Source organism: Trypanosoma brucei, chromosome 7 (assembly GCF_000002445.2).
Source record: "Trypanosoma brucei brucei TREU927 chromosome 7, complete sequence".
Classification (NCBI taxonomy): domain Eukaryota; phylum Euglenozoa; class Kinetoplastea; order Trypanosomatida; family Trypanosomatidae; genus Trypanosoma; species Trypanosoma brucei.
The window spans coordinates 418,173-439,781 of record NC_007280.1 but is presented as its reverse complement, the minus strand read 5'-3'; the positions used below and the strand labels follow the sequence as shown (position 1 = coordinate 439,781).

General features: G+C 46.8%; 13 protein-coding genes across 13 annotated transcripts, besides 11 other annotated features; all 13 read right to left on the bottom strand.

The window, feature by feature from the left end:
- Positions 1–21,609: part of a sequence feature (sequence corresponds to BAC RPCI93-43M14) that runs on past both edges of the window.
- Positions 69–107: a microsatellite.
- On the bottom strand, positions 816–1,508 carry Tb927.7.1790 (adenine phosphoribosyltransferase, putative; the record flags this gene model as incomplete). Its single annotated transcript, XM_840710.1, has 1 exon — positions 816–1,508. The coding sequence occupies one exon, from the start codon at positions 1,506–1,508 to the stop codon at positions 816–818; it is 693 nt and encodes a 230-aa protein (XP_845803.1).
- Positions 2,156–2,176: a sequence feature (AT_rich).
- On the bottom strand, positions 2,256–2,963 carry Tb927.7.1780 (adenine phosphoribosyltransferase, putative; the record flags this gene model as incomplete). The annotated part of the gene is made up of 1 exon (XM_840709.1): positions 2,256–2,963. The coding sequence occupies one exon, from the start codon at positions 2,961–2,963 to the stop codon at positions 2,256–2,258; it is 708 nt and encodes a 235-aa protein (XP_845802.1).
- On the bottom strand, positions 3,419–5,248 carry Tb927.7.1770 (hypothetical protein, conserved; the record flags this gene model as incomplete). Its single annotated transcript, XM_840708.1, has 1 exon — positions 3,419–5,248. The coding sequence occupies one exon, from the start codon at positions 5,246–5,248 to the stop codon at positions 3,419–3,421; it is 1,830 nt and encodes a 609-aa protein (XP_845801.1).
- On the bottom strand, positions 5,693–6,907 carry Tb927.7.1760 (hypothetical protein, conserved; the record flags this gene model as incomplete). The annotated part of the gene is made up of 1 exon (XM_840707.1): positions 5,693–6,907. The coding sequence occupies one exon, from the start codon at positions 6,905–6,907 to the stop codon at positions 5,693–5,695; it is 1,215 nt and encodes a 404-aa protein (XP_845800.1).
- On the bottom strand, positions 7,983–8,756 carry Tb927.7.1750 (60S ribosomal protein L7, putative; the record flags this gene model as incomplete). The annotated part of the gene is made up of 1 exon (XM_840706.1): positions 7,983–8,756. One exon carries the CDS (start codon positions 8,754–8,756, stop codon positions 7,983–7,985), a length of 774 nt encoding a protein of 257 aa, XP_845799.1.
- Tb927.7.1740 (60S ribosomal protein L7, putative) lies at positions 8,996–9,769 on the bottom strand (the record flags this gene model as incomplete). The annotated part of the gene is made up of 1 exon (XM_840705.1): positions 8,996–9,769. One exon carries the CDS (start codon positions 9,767–9,769, stop codon positions 8,996–8,998), a length of 774 nt encoding a protein of 257 aa, XP_845798.1.
- On the bottom strand, positions 10,009–10,737 carry Tb927.7.1730 (60S ribosomal protein L7, putative; the record flags this gene model as incomplete). The annotated part of the gene is made up of 1 exon (XM_840704.1): positions 10,009–10,737. One exon carries the CDS (start codon positions 10,735–10,737, stop codon positions 10,009–10,011), a length of 729 nt encoding a protein of 242 aa, XP_845797.1.
- Positions 11,186–21,609: part of a sequence feature (This entire sequence corresponds to a 31,430 bp segment of BAC clone RPCI93-29D18.) that runs on past the window's edge.
- Positions 11,663–11,686: a sequence feature (GC_rich).
- Tb927.7.1720 (HIRA-interacting protein 5, putative) lies at positions 11,710–12,552 on the bottom strand (the record flags this gene model as incomplete). The annotated part of the gene is made up of 1 exon (XM_840703.1): positions 11,710–12,552. The coding sequence occupies one exon, from the start codon at positions 12,550–12,552 to the stop codon at positions 11,710–11,712; it is 843 nt and encodes a 280-aa protein (XP_845796.1).
- Tb927.7.1710 (eukaryotic peptide chain release factor subunit 1, putative) lies at positions 12,856–14,073 on the bottom strand (the record flags this gene model as incomplete). The annotated part of the gene is made up of 1 exon (XM_840702.1): positions 12,856–14,073. The coding sequence occupies one exon, from the start codon at positions 14,071–14,073 to the stop codon at positions 12,856–12,858; it is 1,218 nt and encodes a 405-aa protein (XP_845795.1).
- Positions 14,175–14,197: a sequence feature (AT_rich).
- Positions 14,490–14,521: a microsatellite.
- Positions 14,667–14,694: a sequence feature (AT_rich).
- Positions 14,832–14,854: a sequence feature (AT_rich).
- Positions 14,998–15,032: a microsatellite.
- Positions 15,036–16,970, bottom strand: Tb927.7.1700 (hypothetical protein, conserved; the record flags this gene model as incomplete). Its single annotated transcript, XM_840701.1, has 1 exon — positions 15,036–16,970. The coding sequence occupies one exon, from the start codon at positions 16,968–16,970 to the stop codon at positions 15,036–15,038; it is 1,935 nt and encodes a 644-aa protein (XP_845794.1).
- Positions 17,188–18,243, bottom strand: Tb927.7.1690 (silent information regulator 2; the record flags this gene model as incomplete). The annotated part of the gene is made up of 1 exon (XM_840700.1): positions 17,188–18,243. The coding sequence occupies one exon, from the start codon at positions 18,241–18,243 to the stop codon at positions 17,188–17,190; it is 1,056 nt and encodes a 351-aa protein (XP_845793.1).
- Positions 18,268–18,288: a sequence feature (AT_rich).
- Positions 19,327–20,292, bottom strand: Tb927.7.1680 (hypothetical protein, conserved; the record flags this gene model as incomplete). The annotated part of the gene is made up of 1 exon (XM_840699.1): positions 19,327–20,292. The coding sequence occupies one exon, from the start codon at positions 20,290–20,292 to the stop codon at positions 19,327–19,329; it is 966 nt and encodes a 321-aa protein (XP_845792.1).
- On the bottom strand, positions 21,046–21,606 carry Tb927.7.1670 (hypothetical protein, conserved; the record flags this gene model as incomplete). Its single annotated transcript, XM_840698.1, has 1 exon — positions 21,046–21,606. One exon carries the CDS (start codon positions 21,604–21,606, stop codon positions 21,046–21,048), a length of 561 nt encoding a protein of 186 aa, XP_845791.1.

Sequence of the window (21,609 nt, the reverse complement as noted above, 5' to 3'; positions counted from 1 at the left end):
GGAAAAAGGACGAGGTTGCACCGCCAGCCTTCGGAATGGTCACAACAACAGACAAACACAGAAAGAAGATAACGATAATAAAAATGATAATAATAATAATAATAATATATATATATATGAAAAGGGAAAAAGAGGAGCAGAAAATAGAAGCGGATGCTTCCCTTCCCCTCTCTTGCTAACGAACTGAAGATAAGGTGAACATCATCACGTTTCCATTCGCTTCACGAACATACGAAAAAAAAAAAACAAACACCCTCACACATACCTGTTGTTTTAATATGCTTTCCAAATACGCGGACACGCAGAAGATGAGTAACTACTTCCCGTAAGATTGTGCTTCATCCTTCTTTTTCTTTTTTCGTTTTCCCTTAGTAACCTTTTTCGTGTATGGGGAAAATGAGGAATATATTGCAATCAGCATTTATGTTTGGAAAATTGTCACTTCCCTACCCGCACCTGTCATTAAAACACGTTTCTTTACCAACGCCTCCCCTCCCCTTCACTTCACTGCTTGCTGTTCAGTTTTATTCCATGTGATTATCCCGCTATCTGAAATAACACCGATACGAAGGAGAACACACCATTGGTAGCAATTATGAGAGGTGCCGACCGCATGAGGGAACATGCGCACTTTAGGCTCCTCCACGTCACTGCCGCTTGTTTCCTTACTTTAACTGTTTTTCAAAAAAAAAAAAATTGTTTTCCGCAGCTGCTCTTATTCCAGTGACTCTCTCTCAATTCCACATAGAGCAGATGAACACTCACATGAAGATATCATGCCACAACTGAGGTATAAAAAGGGGAGGGGAAATATCTCACAGTCGTGACCTGGTAATGTATGAGTTAACGAATTCAAGTTGCTCTTCAGCCTCCCGCGGGGAGAGTTTGAAGTGAATCAAAGTAAAGATAGGCGTCTCTTTGAACATTTCATCATCGGATTCACGTATAATTTTGATACCCCCCAACGAGGCCACATCACAGACGGTAAGAACTTCTACTACTTGAGCAGCCACAATATCTGCAAGTCGCAGTGCGGCAAGCATTGTGCTTCCCGTACCAATGAAATCGTCAACAATCAACACACGCGCACGCGGAGGAATGCTGTCATTTCGGATAGAGCGTGACATCGGCAAATACTTCAAATCGTCACCTTCAGGTACAAATGAAGAGGGAAACCGTTTCGTCACACGGGCGGTTACGAATGGAATACCAAGCGCCACTGCCAGAGGGGCCCCAATGATGTAACCGCGTGATTCCACTCCAATGATGTGTGTTGGACCGGTGTCACCCATCGTTTCATAGCGGCATTTGAGGAACTCGATGACCTTTCGAAAGAGCGCCGGCTTTTCGGTAAGACTGCTGATGTCGTATACGTGAGCACAATTGGCATGTGTTAAATCCGATTCTCCAAAGATATTGGCATGCAGTTCCTTGGCTAGCGGATGGGTATCTGCCAGCGTGAAGTGATGTGGGTGACGCTCAGTCAGAATCGCATCATACTGTGACATAGTTATGGATAACAGATAAAGACTTGTGATTAACCTTGAAAAACGGCAACAAAACAAGCGGGTGCTCAACTACTACTACTATTAGTAAGAAACTTAATTGAATAAATTGTGGTAAGCGAAATGAAGTAGCAGGGCAAAACGAAACGGAGGTGGATAGTAATTGTTGAAGTGGCGATGAGTAACACACGGAAAGCGTTGCACACGTGGGGGTGAAACAAGCAACAGCCCCCCTCCCCCATAATTTAGAGAGGTTTGAAATACCGAAAAGCAGCAAAAAAAAAAAAGAACACGCGGGAAGGGATGCAGGAGGCAATGAGAAAAAAAATTGATACGCCAATAGAGGGGAGGTACGACATATAAATTTACAGGTGTGCCAACCCGAGGAGAATTCTTATTCCCAGAACGCCCCGTAGTCATGTGTAAACTAATATGCTAAATGCTGCACTTGACACAAAACAAGGCCTACTGCTCGCAAAAAATGAGGCACCACCTTTTAAATACCCATCCCGTAAGAAGGAAAAAAAAAAAGCACTCAACGCCATGTCTCTTCCTTTCACTGATTCTTCTCCGCTGTCTTTTTCCGTGTGGACCACCAACGCTGTTGGATATCACACATATAAATAATGTCACTGCCTCGATTATCTCTCTTTTATATATATATATATATTCTTCTGTTACCCAAATTAAAAATAATACCTGTAACATCATTAAGGATCCGTTACGGGCGTTACCTGCCCAATATATTCCTTAAATCAATTTTTTTGCCTCGGCGCAGCTTATTATGCGGGATCCCTTGTGATGAAGAGGATCGCCACAGTTTTCATCAGAAAGGACAGTTTCATCCACAAGAGTGACAAATGGAACATTACTGTACCGACCTCCCGCAAATGTATGGGCGGGTTGCGTTCCTTTGAGGAAAGTGAGGCCGAGAATACCCGCCACTTCCACAAGAGTGGCACCACATGCATCAACAAGTTGCACTCCCGCAAGCATGGTACCACCAGTGGCAATCACATCATCGATGAGAACAACGCGAGAATTCTTGTCAAAGCTCCCGAAGCGAACGGTCATGCACTCCTCTGATTCTGCGGCGTATTCCTTCGTGTAAGGTTCACTCTTAATGATAACACCAGCGATTTTGTTCGCCTTCCTTATCAGTACAAAAGGCACGTTCAGCTCCACTGCAATCATTGGTCCAAGCAGAAAACCACGAGAGTCAAACCCCAAAATGTGGGTGATGGGCTGCTGAAGATTTTTATAGCGGTCAACGAAGAAGTCTCGAATGCCGCGCATCACTTCAGGATTTTCGGTGATATTCCCCACCTCAGCAAAGCGCGGAACATCGTGAGGCGAAAAGGCTGGTGAATACCATTTGTACACCTTTTCGAACTTCTTCCGAAGGGGTGAGTCCTTCGAAAGAGTGAAGTAGTTCGGCAAAACCTCCACAAGTGACATGTCCAAAATGTTAAGTGCTTTTTCCTTCTGTGTTATTCTGTTGTCACGAGATCCAACGACACTTTCAAAAAAAAAAAATGTAATATGTTACTTTACGTTATTTGGCCTTTTTTTTAAACTGTTGATATGCTCTATTTACCTTCTTCAATATAAATTGTATGCATCAGTAGTCAGGATAATATGCGCATGCAGCAAATGAATGTGAGAGAGAGTGAGAGAAAGAGAAAAGAATGCAAAACGAGTTGAAAGAGAACGATTCAAGTTAGAGGCGGGTATGTTTGTGTAGGAAGTACAGCACTAACCAGCAGGGAGAGTCACAGGTTAAGTGCTTAACCAAGACAGCGGCATCTATTACTACTATAACAGAGTAGGTAAACGAAGAACCAACGGGTGGGAAGAAGGATGTTGGGTATGCTGCACACACTTGCTTTGTGATCCACCCAGCACCGCAGCCACTATGTTTCATCATAACAACGTGCTACACGCTGGCCTTCGAGAGCCAGAACAAAACCGACGCTTTCGTTGGTAATTACCTCGCGTCCTACACTTGCTGCATACGCACGCATCATTGAAGCAGCCATAGCGAAAGAGTTATTGTGTATGAATGAGTCGTGGTTATTCCAACGCGGCTCAGACTGGGAGAAAGCCAACAACTTGTCAGATAGTTGAGTTGTCGAAATGTCATCCTCCCTTTCGAATCTGCGGGGCAACCGCCGCACCTGCGCAAAGTAGTCTCTCACTTCGTCTACGCTAATATCGTTAGAAATTGCAGCCTCCGTTGTGAGCTCTGGTAACCACCGCACAGAAACAGCCAATTGCAAAAAACCAATCTCATCAGTCAACTTTGTGGTCGAAAGAACGAGGAAACTAAGATCAATCGGCAGTTCAAGTTTCTGATAAGGGTATTCCAGCTGCAGCACCTGCTTGTGGACTGCAGAGAAAATAGCATCCTGGACACCGCTGCTGGCAATGGCAACAGCACGACTGTCAAGTGTGACATGTGTCCCATTCGCTAACTGGAGAACACCAGCGCGTAATATGTTGCTTTTCTCGTCCAGGCTCGATGTGACACGCAGAGACGAACTAGTCAGTTTCGATAAATCCAACAGGACCTCGCCCACAGGTGCAACTTCCCTCATGTATGCTGACCACATATCAAGATTCACAATGTCGCCCTCAACCCGGAGTGGTAAGTCTCCAACGGGCATTCCACCCTCCTGAGTGATAACGCGCGCACAGAGGTGTAGCAAGATGTATTCGGCCAGTAAGGAGTCTCCCTTACATACAGTGTTTTTTAAATGCTGTAAGACAAGGGGGCGTTTTGACTCAAAGTAGAAGTGACACAGTGGGCGGTCAGGTTGACAGTAGACGCGCTGCCACGACAAACATGTCATTCGCGGGAGGACACCAGGAGGGAGTTGTTCGGTGTGCCATGCATCAAAGTTTTCGAAGTCCTCTACCTCGGCATATGGACCACATGAATGCTCAACAATGGATGGTTCGTCAATAAAACCGAAGAAGTCAACCACGTCGTTGAGTCGCAGCGGCTCCTCCTCCGCACTACCGCCATAAATCACGGTTACAACACAGGCTGTATGAAGCGTCCAGCAGAGTGGTGGATGTGGAAGGTTCAGCTGGTGGTGAAGTGGTACATTCGCTGCTGAATGCGCTGGTAGTGTACCCAACAACTTATCCCCTTCATAACGGCTTTGCTTTGGGTCGCGCTCGACGTCGGGATCTTCACTATTCCACTCCCCCTGATGCGTCTGATCTCCCATTGGTGTCCGTTCGCGTCGCTTACGGTCAAGACCGGAGTTGCGGCCTAAATCCGAAGTATCCGCTGGAAGGAAGCCACCACCTTCAGTGCACGTTGCGGCACCCTGAGCTTGCTGATATCCCGTTTGTTGTTGATCTTGGATGCCATAAAAGTGTGCGTTACCGGGGACAGGAATAACGTACACCTGAAGGGCCTCCAGCATTACAGCATCATCCGTGGTTTCTGCACCCAAAAAATTATTGGGGGAAGCACGGTATAACGCAACACTTGGGTCCACTTCCTGAATCATCCCGCGGCACCGACATAATTTCCCTACGGAATCCTGCGAAGCACCGATTGGAAAGACATCGTGAACTGCCGTAGCCACTTCTGCACTGGAAAGCGCCTCACGGAGGTGTCTATGGACGTATGACAGAGCCGCAGCAGCGCTACCGAGCTCAGCAGCCTTCTCACGGATAATCGCGTTTATCCCCGGCTGGCTGTATATACGATCCATTACTCTTCGCATATGATTGTTGATGTTTGTGTAGAAGATGATTGGAGAACGTAAAAAGTGGTTTAATAATTTAAGTTGCAGAAACAGAAGGACCGGTAATTGGAAACAAGGACAACAGCATCAGTGAGAGAAGCTTCTGCACTTCTTCAGAAAGTAAATGAAAAAAGAAAAAGAGCTTCGCCAAATCCTCTCATCTTTCCAGTAGTAGAACTGTGAAAAAAAAGGGGGGCACGCAAGTATACTACTATTTCCACAAAAAAAAAAAAAAAGAAGACAGTTGCAACGTACATAAAATCACAGGTAGCGAAGTGTTCCCCACATGAAAAGTGCGCATGTATCAAATGTAGAGGGTAGGGAAGCAAAAATACAAAAATAAATAAATAAAGGCGGCACTGATGATGTCTAACTACATTTGAGGTGGAGATTGCCACCTGAATACAACAACAACAGACATCACTAATCAAGCCATATATCAAGTGGTTCTTGCACATGCGGCCCTTTGTTCAAGTATCCAATGACATGGGAGACAAACTTCTCGTCTCCCCGCTGGAACGGTTGATAGCGCTTGAGTAGTGCCCGTAAAAGTTTATCACCCTCTAAATATGCACCCTTCCATAGACATATTTTATCTACCACCTCTTGATCCCTTTGCTTCAAGACATACGCCATTGTGGCATCATCAACTGACTTCAGCAGTGCTAAACTCTCGCAGTTCTCCCTCTGATTTTGTTCTATTTGCAGCTGGTAGTTGTCAAATAGCTTCATCAGTGCCATACGCTTCTCCCTCAGCTCTTTCAGTTCCTCAGCCGCCAACTTTCGCTGCTCCTCGAGTTGCTCTGCTTTCATGGTGGACACCACATCCTTCAGCATAAGCATTTTTAACTTAAAACAGATGTCAACTTCGCTTTCCATACGCTCAGTTACAGACTTCGCATATCCGGCCATCACCTTAGCCGCTGCGCAAGTGGTACCTTCCCACAGTTGTTTCTCCTCCAATTCATGAACACGAAGAGCATCTACAAATTCCTCCCGCTCATTCAAAAGAAACCACTGCTGATGCTGACAGATTTCTTTCCATAGGGAGCACTCCGCTCTCACCGATTCACATTCGGCTTTCGACTCACTCAGCGCCTGCTTCGTGGCCTCCAACCGTTTATTCTCCGATTCGTAATGCACAATCTCTGCTTGCATGAGGCGAAGGTTCGTCACTAAACGTTGAACGGCTTCCTCCCTCTCACCTTCTCGCTTCTTCGATATCTGCCTATCCGTTACAAGCATCTCCTGCGTATTATTCAGCGCTGTTTGCAGCCGCAAGAGTTCCCTCTCGTACCTCCGCCTTGCGTCAGCAAGTTCCCTCTCCAGCAACTGAACCTGCTTCTTCAGGCACTCGTTTTCCTTAATAATATAAAAGGACTTCTGCGCGTTTATTTCTCGCTCCGTTTCCCGCGATACCTCCATTTCCCCCGAGCGTTTCTTCAACTCACATATAACGTATGACAGTTGCTTTTCTCGTGCAAGGGCCTCCTGCAGCTCGTTGGTACGCATGCTTTGCACGGCAGCTAATTTGTCTCTTATGGACGTTTTCATTCTTTCAGGTGCTTTTGCTCCTTCGATTTTATCGCCCCTTCCTATGGCAGGTGGCAGCGGCCTCGCAGCGATTAGATGCTCCATCACCTTTGCTGAAATGGAAACGTTTTAGTTCCTGCTATATGACAATGGAGACCTTTTACAATTTTTTCTTCCTCACCCGGTTGTAGGTAAAACGGGGGAGGAAGTTGAATGGGTGGGGAAGCGATGAAGTAAATGAAAGAGAGACAAACTCACTCTCGTACGTCTAGAACAGATTTGGCGTATGAAGAAAGTATACCACCTAATACTGAGTCTCCTCCCTTGTGTTGAAAACAAAAAACATTGTCTTCGACCCTTTCTCCCATTCTCCTGCATTCATTGCTGATATAACGAGCGGGGAACCAATAATCCTGTAATTTAACAACACACCAAATGCCGTAGGCACTGTGGCGCAAGGCGTGACTGGTGATGGCTTGAACTGAAAATCAAAGGGAACCAATAACCGTCACCGCCCTATCGCAAGATACACAGGATGGCGCACTTTCAGTTGTAACACACGCAAGATCCCGTTGGCTGATCGCAGACACCGCCTTCCGTTTGCCCCGCTAGAAACTTAGTGAAAGTACATACCCTTCACCTACCCTTCACCCCCTCATTGCAACGAAGTACTTCATTACAAGTTAATCATAGTGGTGAGGAATGTCGTGAATCGGGATTGCACAGCGACCACAAAAAATGTTTAAACCACGACTGCCCGTGCCCTCACGTAGAACCCAACGACATTCACCCTCCAATTGCCTTCTTTCCGTTTCATGAAATGTCCCGCTAATAAGTAAACACAGTACCTCCGCACCCACTTGTACTAAACGATATGGACAACCTGGTAAACACAACTAAGACCCATTTTAGAATACAAAAAAAAAAAAAGAACAATTAGGGAAAAGAGCATAGATACAAATATCATAGGCAAAACAAATATCACCCGATGAGACGAGTAACTAGCACCTTCCCCCCACCACCACATGACAAAGCAAACTGCCAGCAGTGGTTGGGAAACAGTGAACGCAAGCAGCCTCAACAGGCAGTAAAAAATAGTAAAATCAACAAACACAAAAAATCAGAAAGGAAAACTAAATAGGATGGAAAGGTTTTCCTCAAGAAGTTGTCGCCACAGAGTTTAGATCATACGCGCGAGGAAGCGGTTGATCAATGTGTCACGGTTGCCGTAATCACCACCCTCGACGAAGTGACGGCGCTTTTGCCGCATGCCACCAGCAGGGGGCGCAAGCTTGAAGGGCCACAAACCATTCGTCACAGTCCGGAAGTGCTTACCGCAGGCGTAGATCTGGTTAACAATGTCTTCGGCACAGACGATATCATCGTTGTGGTACTTGTCCTTAATCATCTGGTTATCGGTGATCTTCACACGCTGACCGTTGATCTTCAAGTGCCCACGCTTGTACACCATCGCGCGTACCGTACTCAATGACGGATAGCCATACGCAATGTACGGCTCCACTGCGCGGAGCATATTCTCCATTGGTTTATTCAACCGCACGAACACAGTATTGAAGATCTGACGGAGCCTCAGAAGCTGCAGGATCTTGCGCTGCTTTGGTGGCACCTTCGCAATACCGCGAATACGGGTGACAACAGCTACCTTTGGTTTTGCCTCAAGGTAGTAGTTACCGTGCTGCCTCGCGTTCCGACGCAAGCCAGCAAGCTTCTTCTCGGTGGAGCGGTACTCACGAGAGTACTTGAGACCACGACTGTACGCAAGTTTCTTCAGGGCAGCCGCCGCCACTTTGTTCGCAGCGATCGCCTTCTTGAAGTTCTCCGTCTGCTGCTGCTTGAAGGCAGCGCGCTTGATCGCAGACTCCGGGGCGGGAACAGCTTTAGCGGGCATAACTTCTCTACCTTTTCCTAACAGTATGAGTCCCGTCATAAACATTAAAGTAAAGGCAGAACGGAGAAAATTAGATACTCGTGTTCTGTTGGTAACAAAACTTTCGTAAAGTACGCAGGAGAGATTTTTTATTGAAGTGAAATTTAAAGCTCCACCTAAGTAGAACCGAGAAAGATGAATAGGTAGCCGTGGAAAAATAGTACACACAACACACCCACATCAAACGAAAAACAAAATACTATTTCAAAGTAATAATGCACAGTGCTCCACCGTCGCCGCTGAGTTTAGATCATACGCGCGAGGAAGCGGTTGATCAATGTGTCACGGTTGCCGTAATCACCACCCTCGACGAAGTGACGGCGCTTTTGCCGCATGCCACCAGCAGGGGGCGCAAGCTTGAAGGGCCACAAACCATTCGTCACAGTCCGGAAGTGCTTACCGCAGGCGTAGATCTGGTTAACAATGTCTTCGGCACAGACGATATCATCGTTGTGGTACTTGTCCTTAATCATCTGGTTATCGGTGATCTTCACACGCTGACCGTTGATCTTCAAGTGCCCACGCTTGTACACCATCGCGCGTACCGTACTCAATGACGGATAGCCATACGCAATGTACGGCTCCACTGCGCGGAGCATATTCTCCATTGGTTTATTCAACCGCACGAACACAGTATTGAAGATCTGACGGAGCCTCAGAAGCTGCAGGATCTTGCGCTGCTTTGGTGGCACCTTCGCAATACCGCGAATACGGGTGACAACAGCTACCTTTGGTTTTGCCTCAAGGTAGTAGTTACCGTGCTGCCTCGCGTTCCGACGCAAGCCAGCAAGCTTCTTCTCGGTGGAGCGGTACTCACGAGAGTACTTGAGACCACGACTGTACGCAAGTTTCTTCAGGGCAGCCGCCGCCACTTTGTTCGCAGCGATCGCCTTCTTGAAGTTCTCCGTCTGCTGCTGCTTGAAGGCAGCGCGCTTGATCGCAGACTCCGGGGCGGGAACAGCTTTAGCGGGCATAACTTCTCTACCTTTTCCTAACAGTATGAGTCCCGTCATAAACATTAAAGTAAAGGCAGAACGGAGAAAATTAGATACTCGTGTTCTGTTGGTAACAAAACTTTCGTAAAGTACGCAGGAGAGATTTTTTATTGAAGTGAAATTTAAAGCTCCACCTAAGTAGAACCGAGAAAGATGAATAGGTAGCCGTGGAAAAATAGTACACACAACACACCCACATCAAACGAAAAACAAAATACTATTTCAAAGTAATAATGCACAGTGCTCCACCGTCGCCGCTGAGTTTAGATCATACGCGCGAGGAAGCGGTTGATCAATGTGTCACGGTTGCCGTAATCACCACCCTCGACGAAGTGACGGCGCTTTTGCCGCATGCCACCAGCAGGGGGCGCAAGCTTGAAGGGCCACAAACCATTCGTCACAGTCCGGAAGTGCTTACCGCAGGCGTAGATCTGGTTAACAATGTCTTCGGCACAGACGATATCATCGTTGTGGTACTTGTCCTTAATCATCTGGTTATCGGTGATCTTCACACGCTGACCGTTGATCTTCAAGTGCCCACGCTTGTACACCATCGCGCGTACCGTACTCAATGACGGATAGCCATACGCAATGTACGGCTCCACTGCGCGGAGCATATTCTCCATTGGTTTATTCAACCGCACGAACACAGTATTGAAGATCTGACGGAGCCTCAGAAGCTGCAGGATCTTGCGCTGCTTTGGTGGCACCTTCGCAATACCGCGAATACGGGTGACAACAGCTACCTTTGGTTTTGCCTCAAGGTAGTAGTTACCGTGCTGCCTCGCGTTCCGACGCAAGCCAGCAAGCTTCTTCTCGGTGGAGCGGTACTCACGAGAGTACTTGAGACCACGACTGTACGCAAGTTTCTTCAGGGCAGCCGCCGCCACTTTGTTCGCAGCGATCGCCTTCTTGAAGTTCTCCGTCTGCTGCTGCTTGAAGGCAGCGCGCTTGATCGCAGACTCCGGGGCGGGAACAGCTTTAGCGGGCATATGTGATCAATGGACCGCGCTGTGCTACAGTGGAGTAAATTGAATAGGGAAAAAGCAGTACAAATAACAAATACGATCCAAAACAGCCTTGAAAGCGGTAAAAGCCTCCATGTAAGGGGGAAAAAAAGACGGAGGAAATCTGTTTCGTCGATGAACAGGTAACAGCAGGGGGAAAGGGAATAATGTTGGGGAGAAATACAACTATGCGTAAGTGGTATGACTGGTGAAACAAGGCGTAAAAATAGTGAAGGAAAGAAAGAGGAACCGAACGTTGGCGATGAAAGCAGGATGACAAAGCATCACCTGAATGAAAGATATATATATAAAGCCACGTACTCCTCACTAAAAAAATCAACCAACGCAAAGCCTTGCTCATTACAACTAACAACCCCGTGACAGCCTCACTGAGACGATATATATCTGTAACAAGTAAAAGGAATACGTCATGGTAATGACCCAGTAAGGGCAGCCGTTTAGCAGTGTCGAAACAGACACGGTCAGCAAGCCCATCACGACTGTGCCTACAGGATCCTTGAGGACCCTGATGCTTCATCTTACAGCACTAAATCCTGTAACGTTTTCCCGTAACCGACTAAACGCCGAAATGTGAAGCGGTTTGGGTAAAGTCACCGGTAAATCGACCACCACCACTAACGGAACACCACACACTCCTCCCCGGTTGGAAATTACAGCAAACGATACGTGAAGTGAGCAACGATGGCTGTTAACTAGGAAACAGGGGATACAACAACATGACGAGGACCCCCGCGCCGCAGCTGATCAGCCACTGATATACCGTGTTGCCCAAGACCTTGTAATTTTGAACCAGACAGAATCCTTGACAAACAAACGATTATTGCAGTTATTCGTTTGTCGCATACGTCAAACAACAACAACACCAACAAACAGACACGCACCGTCGTCAGCGCCGCCGCCCCCCCCCCCCCCCAAACACGGGGAATGGGATGCGTCCTAGTTTGATTGTGAGGCGCTCACCTCATCCTTCTTCAATTTCCTTCGAAGTTCCTTTTCCGCCAGTAAATCACTCGCCATCTCATCTGTGCACTCTTGCACCTCAACTACCTCAGGTATCCAGTGCATGAGCATGCGCTCAATTCCATTCTTGAGCGTAACTCCAGATGATGGACAGGACTTGCATGCGCCCTCCAGCAGCACGAAAACTGTTCCGTCATCCATGCTAATGTAACGAACATTACCCCCGTCTGCTCGAAGAAGCGGCCGTATACGAGCAGAGAGCAACTCCTTCACTGCAAGCACTACCTCATCATCATCATCCTCTGGATCAGTATCGTTATTGTTGTCGACAAAACATGCCTCTCCCTCCTCGGAGAGAACACCCACGCCGCTCTCGGCAAACTCAACGATACACTCTTGTATCTGCGGTACGAGGGAACCCCAATCCACATGGGGAACTTTGCCTACAGTGATATATTCATCCGCAAGGAAAACCGACTGTACTCCGCTGATGCTGAACAGCAACTCAGCTAATGGCGATTTGCCGGCGTGCTGAGCATCTGGAAGGTCTAAAGACCGACCAGGAGGAAGGAATGACAGCTCCATCGAGTAGAACCGAAGGCAATCAGGGTTAGGAGTTTCATTCTTCTCAACCACAATAGAGCGCTGGCTTGATTTCCCGGAGCAAACACCTCGACAGATCGTACAAAGCAGAAGTTCACGATGGGAATACAACGCGCAGAACGCCGCCCAACGCGTAGTTGGCGTACTCATTCGACGAGGAAGCCGATAAAATGTCGAGCTACTTACTGCGAAGTACCGCAGAGTGAACTTTATCATCTCCTTTGGCGAAACAACAAAGGAAGAGAATTAAGCAGTAAGAGCTACAGAGAGGGGGGAGGAGGGAGCAGCAAAGCTACAAAAGATTTTTTTAAAAAAGCGAAAGATAGAGCAGAGTACGGAATAATAGTGCGTCACCGAAGGAAGTAGCGGCACCTTCAAATTAGTAACACCTTTGATGAAACACCCGCACTGCGGGCCCTCTCCCCCCGCACGCCCCAACGCACAAAATGGTTGGCGAGGGTACATCCCCAGATTATCGGTTTTATCGTCACGCATATCGGAAAGGGGCAAAACCCACAGTTACACAACTACACTTGCCGCAGCATTTTCCCGAATGAAGGTTGCGGCTTCCTCGCTGTCGATAAAATTTTCCACCACCTCCAGATCATCAAGTTCATCACAGGGGAAATGAAGAATAGCTGCAACAAACCCCAACTGCGTTAACTGCTCGCCAGTGACGTGGTTACTAGAAAAAACACTAACACCACCACCGCCCTGCCGCACAAAACGAATGAGTGAAAGGTAAAAGCGACGCACTGTGGGGTCTTCAGAGCGAAACACAACGTCACTCACCATAAGTTTTCCCACAGCCCCTAACATCGCCGCTCTGTAAACCATTTGTGGCGTATATACGCAGCGGTCTGGATCCTCATCCATCGTCTTCTGAAAGTCCTGCCACACTTTTATCTCGTCACGGCATCGTGTAGATTCCATCTGATTTGCAATGTTAGGATCCGCGAACGCCTCACGAAGGGCGTCGTTCGTATTGTCTCTCACCTTTATTAACACTATCTTAGAAAAGTTTTTGCGGAGGTTGCGCATAGCCATAGCCTCAGAATGAGCCATTGCGGCTTCTACATACGCTTTGAATTCCTCCCGCACATGCGCCGGAGAGCAAATAAGGATCAACTTAGCCTTATCAAAGTCTACGTGCATGCAGAGGGCGTCCAACACTTGTTTGAAGAACCGCTGAATGCTCCTATCCCGTGCGGTTCCATCGTTCTTATGTTTCTTGGCTATGGACACCTCAATCTTTGCTTTTGTGTACATGAAGGAAGGAGTTACCAGGAGAACGGATGCAGTACCACTGTCCATCAAAACTGCCACTGTGTCTGCTCGCGACTCATTATCGCACGCTTCCTTCAGACGTGCAGCGAATACATCATTCCACTCATCCTTCAAAATCACAACATCCTGCGGTGGAAATGCGTGTACTGAAAGTGTGTGATGTGCACCCAACTTTACGCATTCATTCTCCTTAACGTTAACTCCCTGAACGCGTAGCTCATCAGGAGAGAACTCTGTGTTGCGTACCTGTAACTGTAATGTAATTGTTCGCACCTCCGCAGCCTGTGATCCTATAGAAGTTTCCTTCACAACCTTTCGTCTTGTGTTCGTGCGTACCTGGTCTCCTGGAAGCACCAAATTATATAAATGCCACAAATCTTCACTGGTACTTACTTGCAACTTTACCTCCACAGCACCTTCTGCTGTCACCGACTTTTTCAACAAGCGCATCTCCCTGAAAGAGATGATTTTAACGAGAAATAGTGGAAGAAGCAAAACAAAGTAAAAGAAAAAAAAAGGTAAATACGTTAGAGGTGCATCACCGGAAAGGCAAAAAAAATAAATAAATAAAATTGGACGGTGACGCAAATCCCCGTCTTATTCTTTTGTGCTTCACCCGTAAAGCTGTAATGGAAAGAGAGGGGGAAATAAATAAATAGAAAACGCACACAAAAAACAGACATATGTAGTCTGAGTAAGGGGGAAAGTCGGTATCAGTGAAATAAATGTTATATAGGAAACGTGTGGCAGGGACCCAGCTTAGCGATTCCTCCGACACCCCTCGTCTCACTCTATGCATTATTCACCTTTTCTTTTTTTAGCTGTTCCTTTTTGTTTCCACCCTACACCTTCTTTTATCCTTGCAGACACACACACACACACACACACTCACACTCACTTAAACTTCTAAGAGAAAACGTTATCGAGTTCGTCAGTATAAATTTGCGCACACGCGCAGGAAAGTATATAGAGAATCCCACGCATGTACAGTGGTACTTCATTAAGTAAACACATGTAAACAATTGCAGGAACTAACGTACGCGATTATTATTATTATTATTTTTTTTTTTTGGAGGGGGGAAACGTAATCCGTTACATATTTGAAGTTACCAGTGGTTCTCTCAAACGCAAGAGTGGGAAACAACGTGGGAAAAACGAAATACATATACACACACATGTATGGAGGGAATGACGCTAGTAGGCAGAACAATTTAAAAAATAAAAAATAAAAGAAACTCAACTTTAAATTGGTTTTCAGAGCATATGTGAGTAACACGCGACGTGCCATTACAATGGAAAAACACATGTACACTTGGAAAAAGCCAGAGATGGAATAAGTAATAAAAAATAGCAGCGTGCGAGTGAATATACTAAAACAACAACAGCAACAACAACAATAATAATAATAAAATTTACGGAAATAGTACAGTTCGGCGTATACGCTCATCGGAAAGACAGCGCCCTGCCATGGCAAGCAGCTCTTTCATACGAACCACAACCAAATCCAAGTTACTGCTATCAATAACGGAATACACCTCCGGTGGAACTCTCTCCCTTAACATATGGGTGAACAAAGTCTCCGTACTTCTATGATTGTGTGCGGCACCATAGGCTTCTTCCTTCGCTTTATTTCCGTGTGTAACTTCTCCCGATGGTCCGGTAAGTTCTTGAATACGCCGCAGCAATGGACCGCGGAAAAGACAAAAAGTGTCCTCTTTTCCATTTTCAAAGCCAATATGAGACTTCGCTATAGGGTTTCGCTCGGGTCGTCGCAGTCGAAATGAGGAACCATGATCCAAATATACAAACGTTGGGTGGTTTGGGTGAAGAAGAGTCGTATTATCCGAAACCAGTTGGTTGGCCACTCCGCCCACCACAAAGTTATTCTTGAAAGGTGATCGGTCCATATTGCCTATGACATAGTCAAACATCGCAAGTGCTGCGAGGTGAAGGACACCCGGGTAGTGACGTTCATGTGCAAATGTTGGCAAACCATCCTCCAACTCGCCTACATTAGCCCTAAGGTCGAAATAGTCGAACCACGTGTCGCTAAAAACACGGTAGGGGATTCGCATCGGCGTTTCGAGAAAGTGCACCACATCAGCAATCTTCAGTTGGATGGAGACCAGAACACACGTTTGGTTGTTACCGTTTTTGCGAAGATGATGCTTCGCCCGCCGTAGGAAATGAAAGAGGTCCTTTTCGATCCACTGCTCGTAATTTTCGGCTTTCGAATCCTGGAGAAACTTTTTAAACGTTGACGTATTATGTTTATACTTGTTGACAGACCCTCTTAGCGTGTTAAGCGGGAGACAACCCAGCCCCGTAGGCGGCACGCGATTGACAAGAAGAAGACGGTCAACATTGAACGCAACCACCTCGCTTGCTGCCTCAAGCACGAAGTATTTCTGTGGTACCTTAACAAAAGTTTCGAGGGGATACTCGACACTATAGCTTGCATTTATACGTAGCGGCTTAAATAATAGCCTGAATTTGATGGTACGTTGATCAACATTTTGTCCAATAGGAACTACATCCAACCAATTAGAAGAGTTGGTCATGAAGTTAATACAGCGGCTGTCATGCAGAGGGTTAAACGGTACGGATAGTGAATCACAGCCTGTGACCTCCTTCACCAGCTGATGTCGTTTGTACCTACGCTTCATCTCAGCCTCGCTCATGTTTAAGTTGCGGAACCGCTCAGACACAACATTTGTAACCGTGGATTCATTCACGGTTCCTTCGTTGCTCCGGAACATGGTTGGTCCCCAGTACGCCCGGTCAACTCTTTTTTCTATAAGGCTGTCAATACCGCCAACGTAACCCCATAAAGAACCATTTTCTGTGTTCAACAAGCTCCAAGCGGTTTGTGCGGCACCCTCCCGCAGTAGTGGGTTCCCTGCCGCATCTTCTCGCAGTTTCATCTTTAGACTGTCGACACTTCTCCGGGTGTTGTAGAACGATATAGACAAAGAAAGCATCATCAGTAATAATGCTAGAAATGAAATTAGCACACAGTGACGCAGCCTGCGGCTGCGAGACGGCCGCGTTCTGACAACACTGTACCTCATGTACTGTCTTTCCTTTCCACTCCTTCTGAAAAAGAGGGGGGAGGTTGTTCCTGGAATAGATATGTTTCTAGTACTTGAACTGTTTTCCGCCCTTTCAATGTGCGCAATGCTTGCCTCAGAAGTCCCAAAAAGGAAAAGAGAAGTACGCAACGCAATACAAAACGGCAGCAATGCAAGTTGCCAAAGGCACATGACAGCTAACGACGGCTGCACCCAACGAAGCAAAGAGAGAGAGAGAGAGAATGATGTGAAACATGAACGCGGGGCGACGTACATTACCCCAAAGCATCCGGTGCCATAAAAGAACTGAAAATAAACGCAACCACTTTCCAGCAAATGTAGGAAAGAAAATAAAATTTAAGCATTACAGGCAGTTTCAACGGACACGCGCACATATACATGAATCACATTGTGCTGTAACCACACGCACCACAGACGAAAACGTATGAAAACACGGCCCCACTCATACAGTTTTCAAGTGTCTACAAGCGTGTTAACCCTCAACGACTTTTTCCCTACGCCGAGTGCGCTCAAATATTTCCCTTCCCTCACGTACAGAGGCGTCAAGCTGCTCTCCGAAGCCCAACGCCTGGGCAAAGGAACGAACAGACACCTGACAGTCACCAGGAAAGAAAATGTCACGCAACACGCCCGTCTCGTCATTCTCTGCGAGCGTAAACTGGTCATACCCGTCGACGCTGCTGCTGTTGCTGCTGTCCCCACTGCTAATTTTACTGCCATTGCCATTTCCAGTGCTGAGACGATAGGAACTGGCGCGGAAATTGGGTGTTCGGTCCGTAGGAAAGCGGAACATCCTCCCGCCCACGCGCTCCAAGTTAAACAACACTCGTGGCACGTCAGAGGGCACCATGAGCGCAAGGTCGGCAAATGGGTGGACTTGAAGTGAGGTTCCCAAAATAAGCAGCAATTCCGTTTCCTCAATGAGTCCCGCTACGTTAAAAAACGCCTCCGGGAGATTCTCGCCAAAGAAAACCACGTCGGGTTTCACTATACCACCACATTGATTGCAATGAGGCACTTTTCCAGCCCTTGTCTCCGCCCTCGCCATGTTGATGTCATATTTCGCGTGACAGTCAACACATGATGCGGAAGAGAAGGAACCATGGGCTTCAACTAGTAAAGACTCTGGAATTCCGCAGGCGCGTTCCAACCCGTCTATGTTCTGCGTACAACAGCATAATAACATGCCCTTCTTGGCGAGTAGACTGATAAAGTGGTGAACCGTCGTAGGACAATACTTCCCGGGCCAGAGGTCCATATCCATCAGAATGTTGTAAAACACACTTGGTTGTTGACGCAAGAGAGGGAGTGAGAAGGCGTCCTCCGGTGAGTTGAGATTGTAGCGACTGAGTTTAGCGTACAAGCCGGTGTGGGGAGAGCGGAAGTCGGGGATTCCAGCTGCAACGCTTATCCCTGCGCCCACCATAACAAATATTTTGGTGATGTTGTTTCGCTCAATGAAACGTGCCAGTCCTTCGAAGGTGGGTTCACCCACTACGTGCGTGGTTGCTAACTTCGGTTCTGTCATTTCACGTTTCCCTATACTAGTTGGTTATATATATATATATATTTTCTTCAAGTGTCTTCCACCCTTTCTCCAAACCCTCCTCCTCCTGCCTTCCGCTTTTGTGCTCCTGAAACACAGAGAAAATACCCTCTCCTCTCTGCCTCTCCACTGTGATTTTACTAGTTTCAAAAAGCCACCCAGCTTGCCGGTAAAATGCTGCGTAAAACATGGAACAGAGCAATGAATGAGGGTGTAAGCGGGTAGAAAATTGACGAAGCTTGGGGGACTGGTGCAACCAACAGAATGATTCACGAGACGTATATACATGGAGCTGTGCACACGCATATACTTTTCTTGCATCCGTCGAAAGGAAGAAAGCGTGCCAGTAAAATAGAGGTGTGGTGGTGGTAACGTCAAAACTACTAATTCGCCACTCGCACAAGCACAAACGTAGGCACCTCTTCAGCTTTGATGTCACCCAGCCGTTGAGTTTTCATTAATTTATTCTAACAGGCTGCTAAACTCCGCACTCGAAAGGCATGCCTGCTCGTTTGGTCACTTACGTGAATCCATGAACACATTATAAGCAGCGGACTGCGTGAAACTATTGAGTGAAATGAAGAAAGGAGGGAAACAAAACCAGACCAGAAAGCAAAGAGGGTGAACGAATGGACAATATAAAGATGAATATCATGAATACCTTCTCTTCTTCCTTCTTTTATTGCTTCATCAGCCAACGCAAAGAAGAAACAATCAACAACAACAAAAGGTCCTATAGACTAGAAAAATATATACTGAGAAGTATTTAACGAAAGTACTAACCAACAAGTGGTTCTCACATCGCGGTCGCAACAAATATCAAAATAAATATCCGTCCTGAAGAAACACGAGAGAAGGGAGGGAAAGCGAAGCTTTCTGAGCATCAGTGGTACCCTTCAAACCCTTTCGTTACTTGAAATAGTGAAAAGTGAACGGCACTCAACGCATCGCAAAGATGCTTATCCCTCTGATTTTTCAGTCAACCGCATTTAAATGGTCGTCTAAGCAGATTTTAGGCTCATCTAACTAACTAACTGTAAACATTACACCGATGCCAACAGTACCTCACATGAACGGTAAAATACCTTTCTCTATGACAGTTTCGTTGTTTGAAAGACACCAGGCGTGAATGACACTCGGATCACTTTCCACAACAAACCCGGCACAATCCCCGCACAACTCCTTCGCTTCCTGCACATGCGATAGTGGTGCCCATCCATCATCCTGAACGCAGTAAAACACCATGCGCTTCCCCACTAACCCAAGAAACTGTTGGTCCGGCTCTCTCACAACCTGAAACTCTTCCCGACACATGCTAAAACAATTCCTAAGGGCCCCCGTGTTATAGTGTTCAATAAACTGCGATACCAACACCGGGCTAAGCGTTGGAGCTTGGCGTCGAATAAACCAAGAAGAAACAAACCTCGGCAGTAGCACGAGCACCGCCACTACCAGATAGACGAAAACATAGTAAAATATTACATTGCCACCAACGAAAAACATATGTCGGCCATTAGGTGTCTCCTGTATTCTCGACAAAACCCCGCAGAGGGAGAAGCAGCGGCGAATACACGGGAAGACAACTAATATCTTCGCCGCAATAAACGCTCCAATGCTATGACCTCCAATGTATATATCATTCCCATAGTAACTCAAGGCTCGCTCTTGAATACTATCGAAAAAATCCCTTGCATTGTCTATCTGGTCCCGCAGGCCATACACCTTGCCGTTATTTCGATCACAAATACTGTGGCCAGAGTAGCCCATCACAAGCACATCAACATCTTTGAGGGACAAAAGCTCTACAAACTGCTCATAAAAGTTAACAATGCCCGGATTCCCCGGAAAGAGGACGAACATTTTCTTGCATGTAGTGGGAGAATGCAGTGCCTTCGTGCCATTAGGAAACATAGTTAAGCAATCAAGTAGATGTGGACGACTCTGCAATACCTCTACAACGGGAGCCACACAGCGTCTGCTTCTCCACGTCACAATGAGGTTGGAGGACGTTGTGTTTACCTCCTCTTCCATATGACAGCTTTCCTTCTGAAACTATGAAAGAGTACACTAGATGGTTAAACAAAAAAAAAAGTGGTACGGTTAAGCAATTCTTCAAATAAAAGGAAGGACAGATGTTTCCTCACAGTCACAATTATTACAACGAACTACAGGTAGCCGGGTAAACAGTGGAACTACAAACGTTGCGGCCCCAAATGTCCTTCGCATCATCGCAGTGACTAAAGCATATTCATGTTCTGCCTCCCCGTTTACGAGTCCGATTCTGCGTGTCCTCCACTCGTTTCCTTTTAAACGCCTATAAGCAGCAAACTCATAAGGTTTATGCGGCGAAGGAAAGGGAAACAAAGAATAAAAAGTTAACTCAACCATTGTTTCTAGTGGCTGAGGGCGTCCCCTTGGGCTACTCCTTTTGACAGTCCCTCCCCATCTTCACCAATGCTATGCGGCGTTTTCACGCCGCATGCGAGTTTGTTTTTTTTTTTTGGAAAGAAGACGATCGTCACCAACAACATCGGTCACACCTTTCATGTGACGAACAGAAATTCGTCTGTTGTGTCCAGAATACAGTTTCCATCACTTTCTAACACACTTCATTGATCCTTCCCTTTTTTTCCGCCCCGCCACATCGCCATCACCATCGCAGCTCACCGTAATACCTTCACTGAATCCATGTGCACACATACACGATTCACTTCCTGCATATGAGTGTCACATATGATACAGCATTACATGTTGTGTGTATGGTGTGCTTCACCCAATAAACTTCTACTTCGCCTCCTCCCCTTCCGCATTTATGGGACGACCGGCCACACGAATACCTGGGTGCGGTGCGAGCATCTCGCTGAAGTATTTTGTTACCGCATCTACTTTGCTACGGTCCCGTAACCATACCTCCACACGCAGGGATTCGGGATACACCGTGCCGGGCTTATGGGCAATGCGAACCACATCCGCGTGGGAAGGGCCATCCGTCACCGTGCGAAGGTGCTCGCCCATGACAGCCGCTAACACGAGCGGTACAGCCTGAGTAGCTTGAACTTTCGTGCGAGTGAAGACGCTGACACGCATGCCATTGGGGAAGTTTTCGAAGAATGGTTCCACCTTCTCGCGTGCAAAGACAAGATTATCATCAGGAGGCAGCAATGTGAGTGGGGAAAAAGCATTTATTGTAGCGTGCAGCTCCTCTGCTGTCGAGACCCAGTCCAACTCTACACCTTTCTGCTCCTCCGAATCTTTGCTGAACTTTTTCTGCTTAACAACAGGAAAGTAAGACACGAACCAACGGTCCTTCAGTGGGTGCGGTTTTTCAGTAGCCTCAGCGGCCATCCT